General features: G+C 43.1%; 1 protein-coding gene across 4 annotated transcripts in view; it reads right to left on the reverse strand.

The window, feature by feature from the left end:
- dglucy (D-glutamate cyclase) overlaps positions 1-16211 on the reverse strand; it is a 108750-nt gene extending 92539 nt beyond the window's left edge. For 2 of the 4 annotated variants that reach the window (XM_072272824.1, XM_072272788.1), the window contains exons 1-2: positions 16070-16211; positions 2407-2466 (exon numbers count right to left, since the gene is read on the reverse strand). In XM_072272824.1, coding sequence (XP_072128925.1) covers positions 2407-2448 — 42 coding nt within the window. In that variant the 5' untranslated portion in view covers positions 2449-2466; positions 16070-16211. Of the gene's footprint in view, positions 1-1576; positions 1767-2406; positions 2470-16069 lie in introns of those variants that run through there. The other 2 variants (XM_072272806.1, XM_072272815.1) reach the window with 2 other exon arrangements.
- Between the last annotated feature and the right edge of the window lie 1774 nt (positions 16212-17985).

Below are 17985 nucleotides of genomic sequence, written 5' to 3' on the forward strand. Positions count from 1 at the left end.
AACAGGAACTCTTCAGATTCCTCTGCCAGGACCACCAAAGACTAGTACGGAAGAGAGGCAGGCAGCCAGGGAGACCACCCCCACAGTCTGCTTGGCCACAGCTAAACAGCCCCATCGTGAAGTCTGCTGATCCTCTTTGACTAAAGGTTTACATCTGTTAGTCACTTTAAAGAGGCTTCCCTGTGAGTAATTATCCCAGCTGAAAGTTTGGGGTAGCTTGCACTATTTGTTGATCTAGAAGACCTCCGAATCATAAACAGAGATGAATTCCAGAAAAGTCAAAGTTTGGATAACAGAAAGCAACTCTGTAAATATGTAAAAGAAAACAGAGACGTAAATAAGGTTGAATTGTATAGCATTACTGCATCCATAGCAGATACCTTTGTCAAAGTTGAGTTTGTTGTCCTATGCACAAGCACATGTATGCACTGGTGCCTAAATACATGAAAAACTTACTTGCAGCAGCATTACAGACACAGAGCATCAGAGGCATAGAATTAATGAGAAAAACACAACTTAAACACAAGTTATACATAATCTTTGTGAGAAATAACACAATTAGAACAAAAAGCAAAATTTGTTGCCTTGAAAAGTGATCATCATGTTGCTATACATAGTATGTGATTAGGGTTGTGCCAAGAACCCAATGGTTGAAGGGAAGTGACTATTCTTGAACCTGGTGGTATGGGACTTCCATCTTTACCTCCTGCTCGATGGTAGCTGTGAGAAGACAGCATGCGCTGGATAGGAGGGGGGGGGGTGTTTATGATGATGGATGTTTCCTTTTTGTAGAATTTACCTCCTGTAGATATTTATCTCCTGTTTTTACTTCTGGTTGGTATTACAAGGGGTGGGGAGGGATGTGCCCATGTTGTATTGGTCAGACCACACTTGGATTATTGCGAGCAGTTTTGTTCAAAGTTTAAAAGTAAATACATTATTAAAATACATTTATGTCACCATATACTAACCTGGAATTCATTTTCTTGCAGGCATTAACAGTAAATACAAAGAAATACAATAGAAACAATGAAAATCTGAACACAAGACGAACAAATAACGCACAAAATACAACAGACTGTGCAAAAAGATAAACAAAATACTATTAATAAATAAATATGCAAAAAATATTGAGAACATGAGATGAAGAGTCCTTGAAAGTGAGTTGTGGGAACAGTTAGTTCAGTGTATTGGTGAGTGAATTGAGTGTTACGTAACCAGCAACAATGAATATCAATCGAGACAGGTTATATAAAAACAACCAAACATTTATTAAACACAGATAAACGATAAGGAAGAAAACAAACGAAAACTTTAACTGGAAGTTAACAGATATGCAGCCGTTCACCAACTCGTCACTCGGCTCTGGTTCTTAAAGCGTTAAATGCGAAAACAGTTCTTAAAGCGATACAGTCAGATATAGTTCTTAAAGCGATAACTTCAAAAGTCTAACAGATTTACACGTTCAATTGGAAGAGACTTCTCTGGAGAAGGATTTCTTCACAGACGCAACTTTACCGCTGGTTCTGTCCACAGGATTCATGATGCCGAAAATAAACAGTTTAAATCAACTGACCTTAAATTCCTTTAGAGAGAGAGCACCTTTTTGCATGAACTCCTTGCTCTGTTTGGCAAGACTTATCTCCGATGCAGGTTGCTACTCCAACGAAAACTCAATAAGGTCGATCCTTTATTAAACTGCCATCCGATGCCGACTCATCTCGATCCCTCGATCCCGTACTTCGATAAATTCTTCACTCTCCCTTCTAATGTTGGAATTGGGTAAATCAACACATCTAGCAAAAATTTCCAGTCCAAATAATAATGGTATCTTGCAACAGAACGCTTTAAAAATGAAACTGCGTCACCAAAAACAAACACGCAACAGAAACGGAGATACAGCACGTTCTACCTGGAAATCTACAAACTAAAAAAAAACCCACTGCATCACCTGGGTCAACCCTTATAGAGTCATGGGTCACATGCCATCACGTGACCTCACATCGGCAGGAATATCACATCAGGTGACCTCCAAAAGACCATTACATCATTCTCACACAAAAAAAAACACATCTCCCTGAGCATGTAACATGAGTAAAATTATTCCCTCTGGTTCACCAGTCTGATGGCTGAGGGGTAATAACTATTCCTGAACCTGTTGGTGTGCGTCCTGAGGCTCCTGTACCACTTTTCTGATGGCAGCAGTGAGAAGAGAACATGGTCTGGATGATGGGGGTCCTTGATGATGGATGCTGCTTTTCCGCAACAATGCTCCTTACAGATATGAGCGGGAACAGCTTTATGCATGATGGACTGGGCTGTATTTACTGCTTTTTATAGGCTTTTCTGTTCAAGATCATTGGTGTTTCAATACCAGACTGTGACACAACCAGTCAGTATACTCACCACCGTGCATCTATAAAAGTCCATCAAAGTTTTAGATGACATGCGAATCTTCACAAACTTCTGAAAAAACAAATACAGGTGCTGTTGAGCCTTCTTTGTGATGGCATTTACAAAGAAGGCTGGACCCAGGACAGATCCTCTGAAATGATAACACTGAGGAATTTAATGTTGCTGACCCTCTCCACCTCTGATCCCTTGATCAGGACTGGCTCATGGACCTCGGTTTCCTCCTCCTGTAGTCAATAGTAAGCTCTTTGGGTCACTTATCAAAGTGCCGGCATTGGAAAGGGTCCACAGGATTCAAGAGAATGATCCTGGGAATGAAAGAGTTAACGAATCAGGAGCATTTGATGATCGTGGAGTTTAGAAGAATGAGGGGGATCTAATTGGAACCTTTTGTAAATTGAAAGGACCTGATAGAGTGGACATGGAGAGGATGTTTCCTATACTGGAGGAGTCTAGGACCAGAAGACACAACCTCAGATTAAAAAGATGTCTCTTTGGAACAGATGAGGAGGAATTTCTTTAACCAGAGGGTGGTGAATCTGTGGAATTGATTGCCATGGCTAGCTGTGGTGGCCAAGTCACTGGGTATATTTAAAACAGAGGTTGATAGGTTCTTGATTAGTAAGGTCACCTAAGGTTACAGGGAGAAGGTAGCAGAATGGGATTGAAAGGAATAATAAATCAGCCATAATGAAATGGTGGAACAGATTCAACAGGCTAAAATGGCCTCACGTTGCTCCTAAGTCTTAAGGTCCTTGAAGAAGGGTCATAAACCTCTAATGTTAACTCTGTTTCTGATATTTTTGTGTCATTCTCTGGTACCTTTTCTGTCTTCAACTCTGCTTCTGGCTCAGCTCAACTGCAACTGAAATCCTCATGTCTACGTTCGCTGCTTCTGGACTTGATGGCTGCAATATACTGCTGGCAGATTTCCCAGGATCTACCACTATTAATTGGATTTCATCCAGGACACCGTCGCCTGTGTTCTTAGTTGGACTGGATCCTGTTTAAGCAGTGCTTAAATTAAATTGGTTTATTATTGTCCCATGCACCAAGGTTCAGTGAAAAATCTGTCTTGCATTTTGTCCATTCAGATCTATTTATTACACAGTGCATTGAGGTAGTGCAAGCTAAGAACGATAATAAAGTGCAACAGCTCCAGAAAAGTACAGTGCAGTACACATAATACAAGCCATAATGTTGTGCTGACCTTTCAACCAGCTCTAAATCACTCTCACTCTTCTATCCCACATTAAAGCCTCCATATTTCTATCATCCATATGTGTAAGAGTTCCTTAAATGTCCCAAATATATCTGCCTCTACCACTGTCCTGGGCAAGTCATTCCACACCCCCACAACTCTCTGTGTAAAAAAACTTACCTCTGTCATCCCTGCTATACCTTCTTCCAATCACCTTAAAATTATGCCCGCTTGTATTAACTAATTAGTCGCAAGGTCACAACGAAGTAAACTGTGATGTTAAGAGTCCATCTTATCACACTAGGGGATTATTCAATATCTTATAAAAGTGGGGTAGAAGTATGAATTTTATTTTATCTATTTAGAGCCAGTAATACGCCCTTCTGGCTCAATGAGCCCATGCTTCCCAATTACACCCACGTGACCAGTTAACCTACTAACCCACAATGTCTTTGAACTTTCTTTGTTTAGTTTCTTGTCACGTCAGAGCACTTGCCGTATGAAGCCATGAAGGATCCGAACAGGATGCTTTCCATGTTGCATCGATAACAATTGGTGAGGGTCAAAAGTGACATGCTAAGACTATATCATCTTCTGGCCTGGTCCTTCAGCATGGCATCTTTCAAACGAGGGGGGTGCTGGTGGCAGACCCAAATGCAAGCCACAGACACTGAAGTACTAGGAACTCGGAGTGTCAAGAAAGCAAGGGAAGTGGGGAGGAAAGGACACTGGACATTGACACAGGCCCTGGACAAGACTAGGATGCAGGGCCTGGGCTAGGACGTGGGCTAGGCAAGTGGGACCAGGACAAGGAACTGGGAACTAGGAGCTTGGGCATGGGCTCCGAGTCGGAGACTGGACAAGGACCCAGAACCTGGGTCTTGACTCGGGCTCCGAAACTAGGCAAGGACATGATGTGGCTACAGGACTAGACATGGCTTGGGTTCCTCGAGGCGGCGACATGACGAGGCTTGGGCTCCTCGAGGCGATGACATGACGGGACTTGGGTCCCTTCGAGGCTTGGGTATGGACTCCGAGCCAGAGACTGGGCAAGGACCCAGAACCTGGGTCTTGACTCGGGCTCAGACTCCAGAACTAGACGAAGACATGACGTAGCCACAGGACTGGATGAGGCTTGGATTCTTCAAGGCTTTCCTGGGCAGGACGAGGTACTCCTGGGCTGGGCAAAGCACAAGAACAGGACGAGACCCCGAAGCCTTGACTTGGTCTTGGGAGAGCAGGAAACACAGAGCCTTGGTCTTGGCAGAACAGGAACATGGAACACAGAGCCTTGGTCTTGGGAGAGACAAGAACACAGGGACATGGAACACAGAGCTGGGATCCCTCCTTAGGAACAGGACTTGGGGCCGGGGCTCTACACAGAGTCAGGACTCCTCCTAGGGAGCAGGACATAGGGCCGGGACTCGTACACAGAACACAGAGAGACAGTTTCCAACGCAAGGTAGCGGCAAGTGGCCGGACCTACCTAGTGAAGGCATGGACACAGAGACAGTTCAAAACATCGATAGACAGTTCCTTATCTTGCTCCGGCAGTTGAACTTGACAGCAGTGCGAGGGGGCCGGGCCAGGTCGGGTAGGTCTGGCAGTTTGCCGCTACCTTGTGTTGGGAACCATCTCTCCGTGTTCTGTGTACGAGCCCAGGCCCTACGGCCTGGCCAGGCGAGGTGAGGAAGGTGAGGTGAAGGGGAGGGAAGGGAACAGTCCAGCAACTGAAGTTGAACCCAGGAGTTGTTTATGTAGCCAGCCCAAGATCAGAATCATGTGCCTCAATTAAAGCATACAACAGGACAAGGGAAAACCAGAAAACCTGGAATACAGATCGATGGACCGGACCATGAATTGGAATGCGGACTTCACGGACCGGACCATGAATTGGAATGCGGACTTCACGGACCGGACCATGACAGCATCAGATGCTCTAATGAATTTCTACAGATTGAAGTATCTTGACTGCATCATGGTCTGGTATGGCAATTCATACTCATTATAGGATCTTGGTCCAAAATACCGACCATGACTCTGCCTCCACAGATGCTTTGTGACCCACTGAGCAGTTTGTTTTTGTTTTGCTGTAAATGCAGGTTATTGTGTTTTGGCCACCTTTCTAGTCCTTTACATATGAAATAGAAGGATAAAGATAAGCTTTATCTGTCACATGTATTTCAAAGCATACAGTGAAGGGAGTAATCTGCGTCAACGTCCAACACAGTCTGAATATCTGTTAGGACATTCCACAAGTGTCCATAAAATATAGGGGCAGAATTAGGCCATTTGGCCCATTGAGTCTGCTCTGCCATTTCATCATGGCTGATCCAATTTCCCTCTCAGCCCCAATATCCTGCCTTCTCCCTGTATCCCTTCATGCCCTGACCAATCAAGAATCTATCAACCAGTGCCGTAAATTTACATACAGACTTGGCCTGTGGCAACAAATTCCACAGATTCACCACTCCCTGGCTCAAGAAATTCCTCCTCATCTGTGTTCTAAAAAACAGTTCTCTATTCTGAGGCTGTGTCCTCTGGTCTTAGACTCTCCCACCATAAGGAAACATCCTCTCCACATCCACTCTGTCAATGCCTTTCACCATGCGATAGTTTTCAATGAGGTCACCCCTCATTCCTCTGAATTCTAGTGAACACAGGCCCAAGAGCCATCAAACGCTCTTCATATGACAAGCCGTTCAATCCTGGAATCATTTTCAGAAAACCTCCTCTGAACCTTCTCCAGTTTCAGCACATCCTTTCTAAGATAAAGGGCTCAAACCTGCACACAAGTGAGGCTTCACCAGTGCTTTAAAAAGGTTCAACATTACGTTCTTGCTTTTATATTCTACTCCTCTTGGAATGAATGCTAGCATTGTATTTTCCTTCCTCACCACAGACTCAACCTGCAAATTAACCTTTAGGGAATCCTGCACAAGGCCCCTTTGCACCTTAGAGTTTTGTATTTTCTCTCCATTCAGAAAACAGACAACCCTTTCACTTCTTCTACCAAAATGCATGACCATACACTTCCCGACACTGTATTTCCATCTAGCATTTCTTTACCCACTCTCCTAATCTGTATAAGTACTTCTGTAGTCTCTCTACTTCCTCAAAACTACCTGCCCCTCCACCTATCTTCATATTGTCTATAAACTTTGCAACAAAGCCCTCAATTTCATCATCCAAATCATTAACATATGACATAAAAAGAATTGGTCCCAACGCAGACCACTGTGGAACACACACTAGCCACCGGCAGCCAACCAGAAAAGGCTCACATTATTCCCACCCTTTTCCTCCTGACAGTTAGCCACTGCTTTATCCATGCTAGAATCTTCCTTGTAATACCATGGCCTCGTATCTTGCTAAGCAGCCTCATGCGTGACACCTTGTCAAAGGGCTTCTGAAAATTCAAGTACACAACATCAACCGATTGTCCTTTGTCTTTCCTGCTTGTATTTTCTTCAAAGAATTCCAACAGATCTGTCAGGAAACCATACTGACTACGGGCTATTTTATCATGTGCCTCCAAGTACTCTGAAGCCACATCCTTAACAATCAACTTCAACATCTTCCCAGCCACTAACATCAGACTAACTGGCCTATAATTTCCTTTCTTCTGCCTCGCTCCCTTCTTGACGAGTGGAGTGACTTTTGCAATTTTCCAGGTTTCCGGAACCATTCCAGAATCTAATGATTCTTGAAAGATTGTTATTAATGCCTCCACAATCTCTTCAGCGACCTCTTTCAGGTGGGGTGTACACCATCTGGTCCAAGTGACTTATCTGCCTTCAGACCTTCCAGTTTCCCTAGAACCTTCTCCCCTGGCACACTTGACACAATTCATGACCCCGATAACTGGCTTTTCCACCATACTGCTAGTGCCTTCCATAGTGAAGACTGATGCAAAATACTTATTCAGTTCATAAGACATTTCCTTGTCCCCCATTACTACCTCTCCGGCATCATTTTCCAGCAGTCCAATATCCACTTTCGCCTCTCTTTTATACTTTATGCTTCTGAAGAAACTTTCAGTATCCTCTTTAATATTATTGTCAAGATTACTTCCATAGTCCATCTTTACCTTCTTAATGACTTTTTTTTGGTTGTGTTCTGTTGGTATTTGAAAGTTTGCCAAACATCTAACCTACTAATTTTTGCTCAGTTATATTCCCTCTCTTTGGCTTTTATTAATGCCTAATATGATTGAGTTCAACTTGAAATTTGATAGAGAGAAAGTAAAGTCTGATGTAGCAGTATTTCAGTGGAGTGAGCAAAATCAGTCCTGGGTATGACTCTAAACTGCAAGTGGTGATGAGGCTCTGACTGGGGACTTTCAGAGCTTTGGGGAAAGTGGAGTTACCCCTTAGTCATTCGTTGCTCCCAGGGCCACTCTGACCTGGAACGGTAGCACCTGCAAGGGTTCCTGCTCAGGATACGAACCTAGGCCAACGGCAGATGTGGCAGGTTCAGTAACTGAACTTATGACGGCGAAGGCGGATGAGCTAGGACCTCAAATGTCAATGGCTATAGTACAGGCGGATGAACATCTGGGAAGAGAAATGGTGATTTCTTTAGTTCACCCAACGGAAGGCAGTATCAAACCACCATTGCTAGATACTAGGTTTCCTAGAATCTATTTGCTAAGAAAACCATTGTCAAACTCACAAAATGTATCACACAACAACAGCGTCAAGAGGATCTTCAAGACAATTCTGAAGATGCTTTGCTCGGTAGGGTTGATTCTGGTCAGCAGGGGATCCCCGACCGTCATCAAGCTACTGCTCAGAAAATTCAAGTAACACAAAAGAAATTTATTGCCACTTGGAATGTAAGAATGCCATATCAAGCAGGAAGATTAGACAATGTGATAAATGAAATGGAAAGACTAAAGATTAACATCATGGGAATTAGCAAAGTTCGTTGGACAGGTGCTGGAACATGTCAGAATAGAAATAAAACACTAACTTATTCTTGTGGAACATCCCATACTAATGGAGTAGGAATTCTTACGGATGAAAACATGGCAAAAAGTGTTTTAGGACATTGGGCAATATCAGAAAGAGTACTCCTTGTTCGATTCAGAGGACAACCATTTGATTTAGCAATTATACAGGTATATGCACCAACAACAGGTGGAACAAATGAGGATATAGATAAATTCTATGAAGAGCTTGAATAAGCAAAGAATGGATGCAAATCTCAAGATATTGTTATTGTCATGGGATATCTAAATGCTAAAGTAGGACAAGGTGCTGATGGAAACACCATAGGAAAATTTGGACTAAGGGAAAGAAATGAAAGAGGAGAGAAATGGGTAGAATGGTGCAAGATGAATAATCAGGTCATTAATGATACCTACTTTAAAAACCATCCAAGACACTTGTGGACCTGGAAAAGTCCAGGTGATAATACTAGAAATCAAATTGACTTTATTACTATAAACCAAAGATTTAGAAACTCAGTGTCTCAATGCAAAACATATCCAGGTGCAGACTGTAATAGTGACCATAACCCAGTAATATGTCATGTAAAAGTAAAACTTAAAAAACTAAAGAAGCAAAAACCTGAACAATCCCTTGACTACTCGCAATTAATTAAAGAAGAAACCTTAAGACAAAAATTTACAATTGAAGTAAGGAATAGATTTCAAAGTCTAGAAATAGAATCTGTTGAAGATGATAGCAATCATGTAGAAATTAAGTTTAACTCTCTAAAGGATGCCTTGGTAGAATCAGCAAAGTCAGTGATTCCCAAAAAAGAAAAAAAAAACATAAAGAATAAAAGGATGACAGATGAAATCAAAGATCTAATGGAAGAAAGGAGACAGAAGAAAGAAAATCCTATAGAATATAAGTCCTTAGATGAAAAGGTTAAAAGCTTATGTCAAAAAGCCAAAGAAGAATGGTTAAACCAGAAATGTGAGCAAATAGAAAGAATCCCTATTACTGATCCAAAAAGGTTACATCAACAAATCAAGAATATCACTGTTTACTATCAGAACGAGCTATTCAGGTGCAAAAAGATTTGTTTTATCGACCACACAAAAGCATTTGATAAAGTGAAGCACAATAAGTTATTTGAAATATTATAGGAATCTCTAGATCTCGATTCAAAAGACCTCCGCCTAATCAGAAATCTGTACTGGGAACAAACTGCCACTGTAAGAATAGATGGAGAAGTGAGTCAGTTTACAAAAATCAAGAGAGGCGTTAGACAAGGGTGTGTTTTCTCCCTTGATTTGTTTAATGTGTACAGTGAAACAATATTACAAAAAAATAAGAGACCTCTTGGGAATCAAAGTTGGTGGTGAAAACATCAATAATTTCAGATATGCGGATGACACTATGTTAATTGCAAGTACGGAGGAAGAACTACAAAACTTAATTGATATAGTTGTTGAAGAAAGTGCAAAAATGGGTCTATCTATCAATTGTTAAAAGACAGAATGTATGGTGATACCCAAAAAGAAGGAGAATCCTATCTGTAGGCTGAGAATAAACGGGGAAGACATAAAACAAGTACAGAACTTTTGCTATTTAGGAAGCTGGGTGACATCAGATGGCAAGTGCGACATGGACATCAAAAGAAGAATAGGGATGGCAAAAGATATCTTTATGAGAATGAAGAGTATACTGACCAACACTAAACTAGGCATGACAACCTGCCTCAGAATACTGTTTATCCAGTTATGTTATATTGCTCAGAATGTTGGACAATATCTAGTAACATGAGGAAATGAATTGAAGCAGCAGAGATGTGGTTTTTGAGGAGGATGCAAAGAATATCATGGATGAAACGAATATCAAATGAGGATGTCATGAACAGAGCAAACACAAAAAGAAAAATAATGTATGACATCATGAAACAGCAACGTAACTTCATTGGACATGTGATTAGGAAAGAGATGAAGGAGACAGCAGCCAGAGAACTGGAAATGAATACCAATGAATTGATCCACTTGACCCGAAACAGCAGTGTGTGGGCCATGGCAGTCAAAGCTCAAACTGGGCAGGGCACCTGATGACGATGAAGGGAAATTACAGTGGTATGAGAGAGGAGTTGGCTGATGTGAATTGGAAGGAGCTGCTGGCAGGGATGTCAACAGAGCAGCAATGGGGTGCATTTCTGGGAAAAATGAGGAAGGTGCAGGACACAAGTATTCCAAATAGTAAAATAGTACAACCATGGCTGATAAGGGAAGTTAAAACCATTGTAAAAGCAAAAGAAAGGGCATACAACAAAGCAAAAATTAGTGGGAAGATAGAGGATTGGGAAGTTTTTAAAAACCTACAGAGAGCAACTAAAAAAGTCATTAGAAGGGAAAAGATGAAATTTGAAAGCAAGCTAGCAAATAATATCAAAGTGAATAATAAAAGTTTTTCAAGTTTGTAAAAAATAAAAGAGAAATGAAAAGAGAAATGAGAGTGGATCTGGACTGCTAGAAAATGAGGCAGGAAAAATAATAATGGGGGACAAGGAGATGGCTGATGAACTAAATGAGTATTTTGCATCAGTCTTCACTGTGGGGGACACTAGCGGTATGCCTGATGTTGAAGTGTGTGAAGGTAGAGAAGTGGGTGCAGTTACTATTACAAACAGAAGGTGCTCAAAAAGCTGAAAGACCTAAAGGTACATAATTCACCCGGACCAGATGAACTGCACCCTAGGGTTCTGAAATAAGTTGCATTAGAGCTTGTGGTGGCATTAGAAATGATATTTCAAAATTCATTGGACCCTGGCATGGTGCCAGAGGACTGGAAAATTGAAGATGTCACTCCACTCTTTAAGAAAGGAGGAAGGCAGAGGAAAGGAAATTATAGACCAATTAGCCTGATCTCAGTGGTTGGGAAGATGTTAACTGAAGAGTCAATTGTTAAGGATGAGGTCATGGAATACTTGGTGACACAGGACAAGATGGTGCAAAGTCAGGATGGTTTCCTTCAGTGAAAATCCTGCCTGATGAACCTGTTGAAATTCTTTGAGGAGATTACAAGTAGGATAGATAAAGGGGATGCAGTGGATGTTGTATATTTGGACTTTCAGAAAGCCTTTGCCAAGGTGCCACACATGACGCTACTTACCAAGTTAAGAGCCTATGGTATTACAGGAAAGTTACTAACGTGGTTAGAGCATTGGCTGATTAGTAGGAGGTAGCAAGTGGGATTAAATGGATCCTTTCCTGGTTGGCTGCCAGTGACTAGTGGTGATCTGCAGGGGTCTGTATTGGGACCACTTCTTTTTATGCTGCATATAAATGATTTAGATGATGGAATAGATGGCTTTGTTGCCAGGTTTGCAGATGATATGAAGATTGGTGGAGCGGCAGGTAGTGTTGAGGAAACAGTTAGGACACTGAAGGACTGAGATAGATTAGGAGAATGGGCAAGAAAGTGGCAAATGATATATAATGTTGAAAGATGCATGGTCATGCACTTTGCTAGTAGAAATAAATGTGCAAACTATTTTCTAAATGGGGAGAAAATCCAGGAATCAGAGATGCATAGGGATTTGGGAGTCCTAGTACAGAACACCTTGAAGGTTAACTTACAGGTTGAGTCAGTGGTGAGGAAGGCAAATGCCATGTTAGCATTCATTTCAAGGGGTCTAAAATACAAGAGCAATGATGTGATGCTGAGGCTTTATAAGGCACTGGTGAGGCCTCAACTTGATAATTGTGAACAGTTTTGGGCCCCTCATCTTAAAAAAGATGTGCTGGCATTGGAGAGGGTCCAGTGGAGATTCACAAGGGTTACTCCAGGAATGAAAGAGTTATCATACGAGGAATGTTTGGTGTACTTGCTGGAATTCAGAATGATGGGGGGTGGGGGAGGGGAATCTTATTGAAACCTTTCGAATGTTGAAAAGCCTAGACAGAGTAGATGTGGAAAGGATGTTTCCCATGGTGGGACAGTCTAGGACAGGAGGGCACATCCTCAGGATAGAGGGGCGTCCTTTTAAAACAGAGATGTGGAGAAATTTCTTTAGCCACAGGGTGGTAAATTTGTGGAATTTGTTGCCACATGCAGCTGTGGAGGCCAGGTTGTTGGATGTATTTAAGGCAGAGATTGTGATTGGACATGGCATCAAAGCATAAGGGAAGAAGGCCAGGAAATGGGGTTGAGGAGGAGAGAAAAAAAGGATCAGCCATGATTGAATGGTGGAGCAGATTTGATGGGCCAGTTGGCCTAATTCTTCTCCTTTGTCTTATGGGCTTCGATTTCTTTTGTTAGCCATAGTTGTGTCATCTTGCCTTTAGAATACTACTTCCTCTTTGGAATGTACATATCCTGTGCTTTCCAAATTGCTTCCAGAAATTCCAGCCATTGCTAATCTACTATCAATCCTGCCAGTGTTCTTTTCCAATCAATTCTGGGCAACTCCTTTCTCATACCTCTATAATTCCCTTTACTCTACTGCAATACTGATACATCTGACTTTAGCTTCTCCTTCTCAAATTTCAGGGTGAATTCGATCATATTATGATCACTTACCCCTAAGGGTTCTTTTGCTCATAGGCTTTCTAGAATTTCCCCCTCTTGGAATGCAGCAACAACATATTGTCCCTTTGGGATGCATTTTCTATCTCCTGTTATAATTTGTGGATCACATCTTTACTACTGTTTGGGGATCTGCATATAACTCCCGTTAGTGTCCTTTTACCCTTACAGTTTCTTAGCTCTGCCCACAATGACTCAACACCTTCCAACTCTGTCTCACCTCTTTCTAATGATTTAATCTCTTTTTTTTTTTACCAACAGAGCAATGTGGCCCCCTCTGCCATCCTACTTGTCCTTTTGATATAATATGTATCCTTGGATATTAAGCTCCCAGCTTTAATCCTCTTTCAGCCATGATTCATTGATGCCTACAACATCATACATGCCAATCTGTAACTGTGCTGCAAATTAATCTATCTTATTCTGTTTACCGCATGCGTTTAAATATAACACTTCCAGTCCTGTATTCTGATTTTGTCCACCTTTTACGTTGCAACTCATCCCACTGACTGCAATTTTGCCCTATCATCACCCTCTTCTTGCTAGGAGTCTGACCACACATTACCCCGTTTGTAAACCAATTACCTCATCTTCAGCACTGTCACTCCGATTCCCATCCCGCTGCCAAATTAGTTTAACCCTACTCGAACAACTCTAGCCAACCTGTCCACAGGATATTAGCCCCCCTCTGATTCAGATGTAACCTGTCCCTTTTGTGCAGGTCATACAGTGTCGCCATGCTTCTGGCACCAACATAGCATGCCCACAACTTACTAACCCTAACCCGAATGTCTTTTGGAACGTGGGAGGAAGCCAGCGCACCTGACAGAATCTCACGTGGTCACACGGAGAATGTACAAATTCTTTTCGGATAGTGAAGGGAATTGAACCCTGATCTTACCGTTGGCACTGCAAAGTGTTACATTAACTGCTATGCTATCGTACTGCCCTGTGGTTATATGGCCCTTGAACCTGATCCTCCTTTCATTGCTGATCTACAATGTGGCCACAATTCCACTCTGTGCACATAACTCCTGTTCTTTATTATCCAAAAGTCTACCTGTCCCAGACAAATTTCATCTCTGGAGCAGCTGGACTGTAAAGACACCAACATTAGACTATCGTTTATTACCTATTGTTCCACCTTCAATACGAGAATTCCAAGCAAGCTCATCACCAAATTCTGAGACCTAGGAGTCAATGCTTTCCTCTGCAGCTGCACCCTTGACTTGCTGACCAACAGACCACAATCTGTAAGTATTGGCAGAAACACCTCTACCTTGATTATTCTCACCCAGAAGGTTGAAATCTCTACTCTTCTCTCCCCCCCCCCAATACACTCATGACTATGTGGCCAGGCTTTGCTCTAACTCCACCTATAATTTTGCAGACGGACTGTTAGATCAAATATCATTGACAAACAAGAGAAAATCTGCAGATACTGGATACTGGAAATCTGAGCAACACACACAAAATGCTGGAGGAACTCAGCAGGCCAGGCAGCATCTACAGAAAAAAGTACAGTCAACATTTCGGGCTGAAACCCTTCGGCAGGACTGGTCATTGACTTCAGGAAGGTGGGAGGCACACATATCAATGGTGCTGAAGTTCAGAGATTGGGAGTTTAACCCTACTCTGGGAGTGAACATCCTGCCTGGAACTGATAGGAGTCGATAGGAGTCCAACCACACAGACTCCATGGCCAAGAAAGTTCATCAAAACACTTCTGCTTCCTCAAGAGGCTAAAGAAACTTGGCATGTCCTGATGCATCAAGGTCTGGTAAGGCAACTACTGCTCTGCCCATCTTCAGAGAATTGTGGTCATCACAGAAAGCAGCCTCCCCTCCATGGACACTATCTATACTTCTCACCGTTTCTGACACCACCCACCCCAGACATTCTCTCTTCTCCCCTCTTCCATTGGGTAGAAGATACAAAAGTCACAAAGTTTGTATCACCAGGCTCCAAGAGAGCTTCTACAACTGGATTCTTGTCCTCACTACCTACCTCCTTATGATCTTGCATCTTTTCACTGTATTGTCACATGCCACAGTACAAGAGCCTGCAGATGCTGGAATCTGCAGTAACACACAAAAACACTGGAGGAACTCAGTGGGTTGAGCATTATCTGTGGAAGGAAATGGACAGTTGGCGTTTAAGGGTGATAGCTTCATCCGGAATAGACCTGATCCACTTGAGTCCAGTTGAAGGCTCTCGGCCTGAAACACTGCCTGTCCTATTTCCCTCCATAGAAGCTGCCCGACCACTGAGTTCCTCCAGCATTTTATGTGTTGCATTAAGGCGTTTTCACTTTGAGGGGCTTGAAACGCAGCCTCCCCTGCACGGACTCAAGTCTACACTTCTCGCTGCCAGCAAAATCAAAGAGCCCACCCACATCAGACATTCTCTCTTCTTCCCTCTCCCAACAGACAAAATCGGAGGTGCTGCGCAGTTACAGACTAACGCAGTGAGGGGGTTCTCGTTCCGCGCCGCATTTTACAACTACTCGGGGAAGCGATACGCTATTAACTTAGAAACATAGAACACCTACAGCACAATACAGGCGCTTCGGCCCACAAAGCTATGCCGAACACGTCCTTACCTTAGAACTACCTAGGCTTTACACATAGCCCTCTATTTTTCTGAGCTCCATGTAGCCATCCAGGAGTCTCTTAAAAGACCCTATCATATCCACTTCCACCACTGTCACTGGCAGCACATTCGACACAGTCACCACTCTCTGCGTAAAAAATTTACCCCTGACATCTCCTCTGTACCTACTTCCAAGCACCTTAAAACTGTGCCCTCTTGTGCTAGCCATTTCAGCCCTGGGAAAAAGTTTCTGACTATCCACACGATTAAAGCGAAACTTAAAGTGGATCCCTGCAGGCCTGCGCTTCCATCAATTCGGCTCGCTAACGAAGGAGCGCTGGAAAATAAACTGGATTACCTGCTGCTGCGTCTAATCCAGCGGGAAATTAGGGAAGTTGTACGCTTGTCCTGACAGAAACGCGGCTTTAAAACGACATTCCAGAGTCGGCTATCCGGCTGGAAGGAAGTCTCTTTCCAGGTGGACAGAAACTCCGGCGAGACTCGTGGAACAGTGCTGTATGTCTACGTTAATAAGACCTGAGGCGGCAATGACACGCCTCTCACTGCATATAGAGTTTTCAATGGTGAAATGCAGACTCTTCTTCCCAAGTGAGTTCAATGCCATTGGAATTATTGCTGTCCATATCCGCCCCCCCCCCCCCCCCCCCCCCGTGCTAGTGGCGGGGAAGCGCTGCAGGAGCTGTACGGCGCCACCTGCGACCTCAAAGCCACTCATGCCGAAGTTCACGGTGACTGCAATAAAGCCAACTTAAAAACAGTCCTGCCAAAGTTCTACCAACATGTCAACTTCATAACCAGAAGAGAGAATATTTTAGTCCTGGTTTATGTCAACGTTCCTGGAGCCTGCATGGCTGCCCCACCCCACCCTACCCTACCCTGGATACTCAGGCCACATACCCATTTTTCTAGTCCTGGCATAAAGACCGCCAGTTAGACAAGTCAAACCAGTTTCAGAGGAGATCAGGACCGTTTCTAAAGAACGGACTGGAACATATTCAGGGAGGTGATGCCTATGATCATCACGTCAACCTTGATGCATGTACAGGATTGGTGACTGCCAACATAGGAAAATGACAGCAAAAAGACGGCATACTGTGCAAATACAAAATTAAATAATAGTTGTAAGTAAATTAAGCAATAAATACTGAGAATGTGAGATGAAGAGTCCTTGAAAGTGAGTCCATAGGTTGTGAAACATTTCAATGATACCCTTTGGTTCAACAGCCTGATGGTTGAGGGGTAATAACCGTTTCTGAACCTGGTGGTGTGAGTTCTGAGGCTCCTGAACCTTCTTCCTGATTGCAGTTGTGAGAAGAGAGCATCACTTGGATGCTGAGGGTCCCTAATGATGGATGCTGTTTTCCTGCAACAATGCTTCATGTAGATGTTCTCAGTGGTGGGAAGGGCTTTACCCTTCATGGACTGGGCCATATCCAATACTTTTTGTATGATGTAGGATTGTGGGACAGGATGATTCTTAAGGTCAGCAAGAGCTTCCCATGCCATCAGGAAGGTAAAGCGTGAGAACGCATAGAAGATCCTCAGATAGCTTTGTGGCACCTGGATCATGCAGCGCATTTGGCAAACTATAACCAATTACTCGTCTACCCTGCATGGCAATGACAGTGACGTCTCCGTTCCTGATAGGCTGAATGCTTTCTATACATGATTTGACCAATTGAGTGATGCAACATCAAGAACAGTTCAAAGTTAAGAAGGGTCCATGGTCCATCTCTTCCTGAGAAACAGGCACCCTGCCTGGTGAGTGGGACCCTAGCCAGGGTAAACCTATGCAAAGCTGCAGGGCCGAACAACCCACCTCATCAGGGGATGAGGGACTGTGTGTCCCAGCTAACAGAGATCATAAAGGACATCTTTTAATACTATATATCTGAAACAGTCCACTGTCCCTGCACATTTCAAGGCAGCCTCCAATATTCAAGTGCCCAAGAGGAGCGGTAACTGGCATAAATGATAAGAACATAAGAAATAGGAGCAGGAGTAGGCCACCTGGCCCTTCGAGCTTGCCCCACCATTCAATAAGATTATGTCTGATCCGGCCATGGACTCATCTCCACCTACCTGCCTTTTCCCCATACTCCTTAATTCCCCTACTATGCAAAAATCTATCCAACCTTGTCTTAAATATATTTACTGAGGGAGCTTCCACTGCTTCATTGGGCAGAGAATTCCTCAGATTCACCATTCTCTGGGAAAAGCAGTTCTTCCTCATCTCTGTCCTATATCTACTCC

The sequence above is a fragment of the Mobula birostris genome, chromosome 1 (assembly GCF_030028105.1).
Source record: "Mobula birostris isolate sMobBir1 chromosome 1, sMobBir1.hap1, whole genome shotgun sequence".
Classification (NCBI taxonomy): Eukaryota; Metazoa; Chordata; class Chondrichthyes; order Myliobatiformes; family Myliobatidae; genus Mobula; species Mobula birostris.